Source organism: Triturus cristatus, chromosome 6 (assembly GCF_964204655.1).
Source record: "Triturus cristatus chromosome 6, aTriCri1.1, whole genome shotgun sequence".
NCBI classification, from domain to species: domain Eukaryota; kingdom Metazoa; phylum Chordata; class Amphibia; order Caudata; family Salamandridae; genus Triturus; species Triturus cristatus.
Genome location: NC_140589.1, coordinates 434,023,905 through 434,033,159, shown reverse-complemented (window position 1 = coordinate 434,033,159; position 9,255 = coordinate 434,023,905). Strand labels below are relative to the sequence as shown.

The window sequence follows — 9,255 nt, the reverse complement described above, 5'->3', positions numbered from 1 at the left end:
GTTGGACGTAAGTTATAGAAATAATTTTCAGTTCCATCGCTAGTTCCAGCAGTGCCTGTGCACTGAAGATAAACAACGGGGCCATAGGAATAACCTTTTAATTTTGTCAGTGTTTGCCATTAGGCAGTGCAACGTCATCCATTGACAAGCAGTGGAGAGGCAATTGGGACCTTGTGCTGGAGATGTCTTCTGAGGAAATTAGACATTTGTGTATCAATTAACAAATAAATGGCAGGAAAAACAAGTAACAGACGAAGCTTCCAAATAAGTTGAACAAAGTAGGAGGTGACCCAGAATTCACAGCATTCAAAGGTTCGCACAGTTAGGAGCAACCGTAGAGGTGGAAAAAGACTGGAGGTAGGTTAGGAATATCCCCATAGACGCGCTTAGGACATTGGGTAGGGAAGCACTGCGTTGGAATGAGCAGAATGGTGTAGTCATACTGTATTACCAGGAACAAGTATCTAGTACGGAGAAGACAAGGTAGTAGTGGGCAGAAATTTAAGATCATAGTAGGAGTAATCTCTGAAGTGCTACAACCTACCAGCAGCACATTTCAACATTTTCTAAGAAAGTCTGACATTTTTTACACAATTTATTCAAAAGCATAGTCACAATGTGCATCATGTGCAAATTTGCGCAGATTGGTACTGTCATTTCTTTTCCTTTAAATAAAACAAATCAAAACTACAATCAAGGCTAATTCAACATTTAACAGACCCACATCCTCAACCCCAATTTTTACCAAAACAGCTCAGTCTTCTTCAAATGTACAATTCACATACAGACATTAGTCCTCGACATTTAAGAGTGATCGAATTTTACTAAGTTTGCATTAAAATGGAAGAGGGACTGAACAAGAAAAGTGTACATAAATGATAACTCAAATATATGATGTGTGCCACTTCTTAGCACTAAGGAAACTCTGCTTTCTTCAACACACTATGACTAGGCTTACGCTTGACAATACGGTGACCCACTACATCAAGAGGCAATTCTTATAGTCCAACAAATGCTACTGTAGGCTTTAGGAGTTACATTTTTTTATTGTGGTTTTATATTGGGAATATAAAACCTTCAAGATGCATGTTCGAGAATACGGTTTTCTCTGCAGCATGTGGTACTATCACTCTGAATACCTAAACCAGCCTCCAAACATAGGATTCAGTTCCTAGGATGGGCGAGTGGTATATTTGAAAGAGGAGGAAGGTTTCCTTTTAGAAGAGAGGAAAGAACCCTCCTTCACCGATTCCAACACTATCATATCAGTTCCTCCTTTCGTCATGAATTTAAGCCGGTGCTGAAGTAACGTATGAAGAAACATTATGGACGTAAGCAATTTATAAGCTGAAATAGAGTGAGAATTGATATGCTCCTGAATTCAAATTAATTTATTTAAAACAATTACTTTATCTTCGGCTGACGTTAAAACTGTACATATATCTAAAAAGGCCCCTCAGTTTTACCTCGTGTTACTGCACAAAGCTGCCAATCATGATCTTTTAGACATACAACAAATAAGGCACAACTGGGTGGCACATACACAAATGAATCCTGTCGAACTTTCCATGAAACACAGCTTTCTATCCCACACACACTCCAATCTGTACCGTTTTCATGATAAAAATTAAAATATGAAATACGTCGTATTCAGTTATGAAAGTCCTATACAAAATTTTAAAATTTACACCATTCGAGCTGCCAAAGAGTAAAAAAAATTCACATAAAACTATATTATTTGCCAGTGGTACGTTCAAAAATATTTGGCTAAAAAATATCCCTACGTCCTTTGTGTGTAAATCAAGAAATTGGCACTCTATTGCTACACAATAGCGCACCCTACGTGTTAAAACGTAAGAGAGCTAAAACCATATGTTCAATGTACACAAAATTACGGGTGCAATGACTGGCTGAAATAAGGCACTTTCTTCCAGTGAGCAGCACCTTCCAACATGAGCAACAAGGAGATGGTGAAGCATGTGCTAGGTAATGATGTAAGGGCTTAGAACGGAGGTCTCTGGAGGAAAGTCAAGGTTTCACACCGGGGAAGACACGGGAGGTAAGACGTAGAGGTAAAATGTCTACACAGACGTGGTCACTCTGTCAAGGAGATTATTGACCTCGTTTTTGTTAGAATCCAGTCCTTTAGCAGCATTTAGATCATTCCGTAAATTCTCCACCGTTTTTTTCATGGTTTTTAATTCTCCGGGGTGTGGAGTGGCTTTCCTCAAAAGTGTCCCCTATAAAAACAAACAAAAAAGATGAATTAATAACAAAACGTTACTTTTGTTCGTACAAGCAGCATCACTATTTAACAAAACTACAACAACGAAACTCACTAATTCTGGGACATAATGTAAAACTTCAAACCAACGAATTAATACGGAAAATTCTTTACTTGCCACCCAAAAATTGATGTGAAAAGACTTTTTTTAAAAGTCTAGTTATTTCTAGATAAAACACATTTTGTAATGTTATTAGTATACCATAGAAACCTGCGTGTTATAGCTTCCCATAAACTCAAATTGATATCACAGCGTGTGGACAAGGGCACACAGAGGAAAGAACACAGGCATTAGTAGAGGAAACACTCACATTATTTTAAGAACTCCCTCCATAATGAGGGTGCCGTTTGGAGAGCTCAAAAGCATGATATATTGGGGCGGAAAACTTTACTTGTGTAACGTGTTGCAAAGTCATCCTGTGTGCCCCGAGCACCCCAAATTTTGGCTGAAGGATACTGGTGGAAACTGACCGAGTGTCGCTGGGCTCTGTTGACAGGCCCAGGCCAGTGCTTTGTTGAAAACAAAAGAAAACACACACATGCATCAGGATTCACCTATAATTGGCATGACCTACCTTATGAGTACTTAGTAGAATATCGGGCAGGGGGATTGAAACTACCTATAAGACCTAGTACATAATAGGGGTCCTTGGCAGCAGGCTTTGTTACACTTGCATAAGTGTACTGCTGAGTGACTGAGGTCATTTTAAAAGCAGTCCTGCTCTGCAGCACCTCTTTTAAATGTAAATTGTGTCTAAACTTTACTTTGGTGGCAGGGGCACTTAAAAAGGAATAATCTACAAATTAAGTACCAAAGCAAACACAAGGAGATGATTGACGGAGCGCTGAAACTTTGCAGACACTCACTCCCAGTCACAGATCTGTGTTGAATCCATCATCGTTCTTTAGCTCACTTCGCCACCTTAGTCCAGACCCAGCTATATTCAAATCAGTCTTGACCCTGTGCCTCATGGGAACAGTACAGCCCAAACTGCCGAGCCAGGTCTTCCTTGAACAGGAAACAAGCATCCTGGGACCGGTTTCAGGGTAACCCCCCCTCATCAGCTAGGCTAGCTTGAATCCAGTGGCAAAGTGAGCAAGGGATCCACGTCTGGGCATACCCTGCCAACTTAGGGCGAACAAAGCAAACACAAGGAGATGGACAGAGTCCTGAAACTTTTCAGACACTCCTCTAGTCACAGATCTGGGTTGAATAAATAATCGTTCTTCAGCTCACTTCGCCATATCAGTTCAGACCCAGCTATATACAAATCAGTCTTGACCCTGTGCCTCATGGGAAAAGTCCGTCCCGAACTGCCAAGCCAGGTCTTCCCTGAACAGGAAACAAGCATCCTGGGACCGGTTTGGGGGTAACACCCCTCATCAGCCAGGCTAGCTTGAATCAGTGGCAAAGTGAGCAAGTGATACCCTGCCAACTTAGGGCAAACACAAGGAGATATTAGGTACCCCCAGGGTCTCCCATGGGTGTCCCGGTGGAGGGGGGTTAGGGGGTCATGTAATTATAAGTAGGGTCCTTATAAAAGATGTTTTATATGCCCTAGGAATAGAGAAATTGCAAATTTCACTTCCCCCCCCATTGTAGTAAAGTCCCTCCCAAAAATCGACTTTGTTGCTATGAGCACTTTGGAGTGAGGATGATATTATTTTTGCATACAATTTTTGTTCATCCAAGTGCTAACCACCCTCATACGGTTACAGAATCTGTATTCTGTGTCAGAGTCCTGGTTAGAGATCGACCACAATCTGTGTATTGTCTGCATAAGAAGTGAGCAAGAAGCCTAATGATCTTATCAGGATGGCGATAGAGGACACAAATATTGAAAAACATCAAGCTGTGGGACCCCGCAGGGAAGAGAGAAAGGCCTCAGAAACCAACAAACCCAAGGCAATCACATGTTTTCTGCCGGTGAGAAAGGATCACAGCAGAGTTAATGCAGTTCCCTGCATCCCATTTACAGCCTGTTCCTTTGAATAGTTTTTGGCTAGACTGATCCGGTCCATGTAATATTTTCTTTCTTTCTTTTTTTTTTTTTTAGTTAAAAGTGATTTATAACCTTGGTGACTAAAGTTTCTCCTCCAAATTTGTTCTTGATGCTTATGGTATTTTGGGGCTCTGAGCGCATCAGAGTAACACGGTGTTGTGGGGAGGGAACGTTTCAAGTGTATGCATCTTTCGGGGGCTAGTTTGGTGGCAGCAGTATTGGGCCATGTGGTATAAAGAGGACTAGCAGCTTCCAATTCATCTGTAAAGTCGGGCTGTGAGATTGAGTGCTGGTGGGCAAGTAGGTCTGGTTTAACTTTATTCCAGGTGCAAACTTTATATGTCCTGGAAGGAGTAAAGCTGGATGCCTAATGCAAATTTAGAACCCATTTCAAGAGCTCAGTTTGATGGAAAAAGTGATCTGTGTAAAAAGGTAGTACCCTAGCATAGCATGCTTGATTAATTTATTTAGGAACATTAGCTCCAAAATGCAGTAATGGACACATACAATTCGGTCACCGTTCTGCAGCCTAACAGGTGTTGCTCATTTGCTACAACACAGACTATTTCACCAACATGAAGGCCGCATAAGAGTTCCAACACCATTGGTAAACTTACTTTAGAATTTATATTCTGCTATTGGCTACAAACCCTTTAATAACTACTGTTTAGATTGGATGTGTACGAATTTACAACCAATTTGCGCTCCGTCTTTTGGTGAGATTTTTATTTTTAATTGTTTGATTTTTCTCTATGAAAAGCATTATTCTGCAACATGGGCCTGTGAATATTACAGTGTATGCATGATATACCCTGCTTCTTGTATGGAAAACACAGAGTTACCATACTACTAAATACGGGCAAACCACTGTCTGCAATACTGTGCGTTCATTTACACCATCATCAATGTTGGAGTTTTAGATTAATTCAGTTAAATTCATCCAGTTAAACAAGTAGATTTTAACATTTTATTTTTAAAAGCACAGAGCTGCTAACAGTGTTCGATCAACACAGTGTCATCTTAAGAATTTGAGGGGCTCTGGGCCACTGTAATTTTGGTGCACCATGTTTGAAACAACTTTGAATTCTATGGTCTATTTTTCTGCTAATTTGAGCCTGCATCAATATCGGAGAAAATATTTCTATATATATCTAACTATTACCTAGATAATATTTAGGTCTGCTTTTCCACAGAAAGAGCGTTTTTTGGGTTTGCTAATAACTTGGGGACCATTTTGATGAATCTTTCCAAAACTTTCCAAAGCAAAAGTTCCTATACCCAAGTTCATTCTTGGAAAGTTTTGGGGTGATTAATCAAGCAGGGGCAGAGAAAAATGGGGGGTCCCAAAACACAAAATCCCCATGCATTTTCCCTGGACTTCCTTAAACAAGGTTACATCAAAAACTGCAGAACAGGATTACACCAAATTTGTCAGGAAGCTAGATCTTGGTCTGCAGATTGGGCTTTTGATGATTTGGTGTAAATCCGTTTTGTAGTTTTTGAGAAATTTAGAGCAGAAATTAATTGTAAATTTGGGCAGTTGGGTACGCAAGTGTCTCGAGACTCTTGCAGGAACATCAACTTAAAAATAGAGCATTCTGACTGGTCCAGTGAGCTTTATTTCCATTAGGCCATCTTGCTCTCGCTGGAGTCCGACTCCTGCAAAGGCGATCGCTGCTCTGATTGGTTGCCAGCAACATGACAAATGTTGCTGAAAGCCATTACAGTACTCAGAGACTTGCCCCCAGTCCTAAAGTTATATATAAAAAAAAGGATATATGGGGGCAGGGTAGGGATATCTTGACCCCCTAGGTCCCATGGGGGAGACCCAGAGGGAAACTCATGGAGCTGAAAAGAAAAAAAGAAGAAAAAAACTCAGTAAAAAATGCTGCAATCCCACGAGATTCTCGCAAGATTGAAAAACAAAATGCAAAAAAACCAAAATGGAGTCAGGGCAACATTTATAAACTATATGCCCCGAGGAGCCCATGGTGCTGTATTCAATATGAAGATGTGTGCTGCATGGACCCTCTCCCCGAGTCTCCAGATTCCCCGGGGAGCCCACCCCAGAGCTAGAAATCTTGTTTATGGGGAGGAGTGACGCACCCCCCTCCCAGAGCCATCAGAGGCCCTGGGGAGACCATCCCTAGGGCCGAACGTAGTTTCTATGGGAAGGCCCCCCTCCCCGAGCCATTACAAGCCTCAGGGAGCCCGCCCACCCGTGGGGGTCGAAATATGTAAAATGGGAAGGTGGGGCACATGGCCCTCTCTCCGAGCCTCCAAAGGCCCCGGGGAGCCCACCTCCGGGGCAGATTATTTTAAGGGAGTGGGGGGGCCACTCCCCGAGGCATTATTGACTCTGGGGATCCCATCCCCCGGGTTCGGCTCCGATGCTATATCCCAGGAAGGCCACCGCAGGGACGGAACAGGTTCCCTCCCACAGTGGCACGGGCAGGGAAACCTGTGCATACTCTTGCTTGGTGGAAGCATTTTCATAACTACCACCAAGTGAGAGTAAACACCAAGTCCACTCCCAGCAGGTGGTAGCTTCAAAAATGCTCCCACCAGCTGGGAGCAGACTTTTGATCGGTTTCCCTGCCCGCATTGAAGCGAGCAGGTAAACACATCAAAATATCGCTCCTGCCCGCAGGAAGCAGCATTAGGAGCTGCTCCCTGTGGGACAGAACAATGCTCATCCTCTGGCCCGGTAACATTTTGTTGTGGGAGGGGGGCCGCCTGACACCCTCCCCCGGCAAAATCTTGCCAGGCCCCAAGGGATGGTGTCCATGGGCCGAAATCGGTGTGGGGAAGGAGCCTGCATGCCCCCATTGCTCTTACAAAATGTCACAGGGCCCCATTATTAGGATCCCGGACCGAAATCGGCCCGGGGTGCTGTGTGCCCCGTCCTCCCTAAAAATTACACCCCACCCCAGGGAGGCTGAACGTTACCCCCATTCCCCTAAAATTTACCATGGGCCCCAAAATCAGCTTGGAGGTGAGCAGCCTGCCTCACTTCCCTGCAAATGATGCTGGGTCAAGGGAATGGGGTCCCCAGGGCTAAAAAAAAGTCCCAAGGACAGGGGCTTTGTGCCTTCCGTAAACAGGTCGCTAGGCCCCAGGGGATAGGGTCCCCATGGTCAAAAACAGAACTGAGAAGGGTTTTTTTGCCCCCCCTCCCCCTAAAATGTGTGCCAGGGATGGGGGCTCTGGGGCTGAAATCGGACGGAGGAGTGGCACCGTTGGCCCTCCTCTCGCCAATAAAATATAGCCGGCTCCCCGGAGTGAGGGGCCGCATGCCCCTCTCCTGCAGCAAATATCACTGAGCCCCGCGGGATGGGGTCCACGCGGACCGAAACTGGCCCAGAGAGGGATGCCTAGTACTCCTCTCCCACTAAAATGAACACCAGGCCCTGGGGGATGAGGTCCCCCGGGTCGAAGTTGGCTTGTGAAGGGGAGCTGCGTGCCGCCCTTCGACAAATTACCCCAGGAATGGGGTCCCTGGGGCTGAAATCAGCTGGGGGGAGGGGTCCACACGTGCCCACTCGCCTTTATTTTATTTGATAAGCAAATTTTTATTGGTTTTAAAAACATAGGAACAATTCAGCCGATAAACGGAAATCACAAATTTGAGTTCATTCGCACATTCATTGCACCCCCCAATCACTATCCCCGTAAAAGTACATAGACAGAATTTGAAACCAGATTAAGCAGGACCCTCCACATTCCCCAACCACTTTCCCCACACTATGTGGTATTTCTTAACGCACCCCTTAGCTTTATAAAGGGCTTTCTCTTGGGTCGCGTACCAGTCCACCCCTCTTCGCCACCTCTCCAGGGTGGGTGGGTCAGGGCTTATCCAGGCCGCCGCAATGTCCCGCTTGGCCACCATCACAGCTGTGTTGAAAAACAACTTATCATTCCTGGACCCATCCAGCACATCAGTGATCCCCAGCCACGAGTGACGTGGGTCGGGAGGAACCTCCCATCCCAATACCTCCGTTAGCTCCACTTCAATGGATCCCCAGAACTGGCCCAAGCGGGGGCACAACCAGACCATATGGAGGACGTCGGCTGGGGTGTGGTTACATCTCGCACATGCCGCATCCGGGCGCAAGCCCGCTCTATACAAGCGCATGGGAGTGAGGTACACAGCATGTAAATAGTGGAGCTGAACCAGCTTGAGTTTGGCGGAGACGGTGATTAGTCTGGGGGCCATGAGAGCATCGCACCAGTCCACCTAGTTAAGGGGGCCCACCCATTGATCCCTCAAGTCTCTCAACATCGTTTGGGCCTCTGTGGGGCTGTATTCAGGTAGCCTTGTGTCAACCGTAATATTCATGTGGAGGGCATGTCTCAGTTGCAGATATTTATAAAACTGAGATGAATGTAGGGAGTAGCGATTTCGGAGCTCCTGGAAGGACAGCATATGGCGCCTTACCCAGACATTCCCTAGCTAGAAGATACCAATAAGGTCCCAGGTTCTAAACCCCCGCAATCCACTAACCTCCCGGAGCCAAGCCCCATGCCAGAGGGGAGTACATTGGGTTAACTTCCCCGTCCATCTGGTGTGACAGAGCGCTGCCCGCCAGGCCAAGAACACAGAGCGAGTCACATCCGGCAGTCGGGTCGGGATGGGCCCCACATACATCATGGCCTGGATGCCCACGAACCCCAGTTCGCTCAGTTCAAGCCTGTATGCTGGATCCGACCAGCCCCCAGTGAACCAGTCGTGAATGACGCACCGCCAGGAAATACAGATATAGGTGCGTCATCCCCATGACTCCATCGTAAGAGGGAATCTGACAAGTCGACAGAGCCACGTGGGCTCGTCCTCCGCTCCAGAGAAACTTGGTGATTATACTGTCCAGTTCCCTGAACCATGCCCTGGAAAAACAAAAGGGGGTGTTCTGTAGGACGTAATGGAACCTGGGGAGGATCATCATTTTAAACAGGGCCACCCTCCCCAGG

General features: G+C 45.5%; 1 protein-coding gene across 1 annotated transcript in view; it reads right to left on the bottom strand.

Annotated features, from left to right (window-relative positions):
* Positions 1-1,026: 1,026 nt before the first annotated feature.
* The window catches only part of LRRC1 (leucine rich repeat containing 1), a 579,559-nt gene continuing 571,330 nt past the window's right edge, over positions 1,027-9,255 (bottom strand). The window contains exon 14 of the mRNA XM_085610853.1: positions 1,027-2,240. Coding sequence (XP_085466979.1) covers positions 2,082-2,240 — 159 coding nt within the window. The 3' untranslated portion in view covers positions 1,027-2,081. The remainder of the gene's footprint in view (positions 2,241-9,255) is intronic.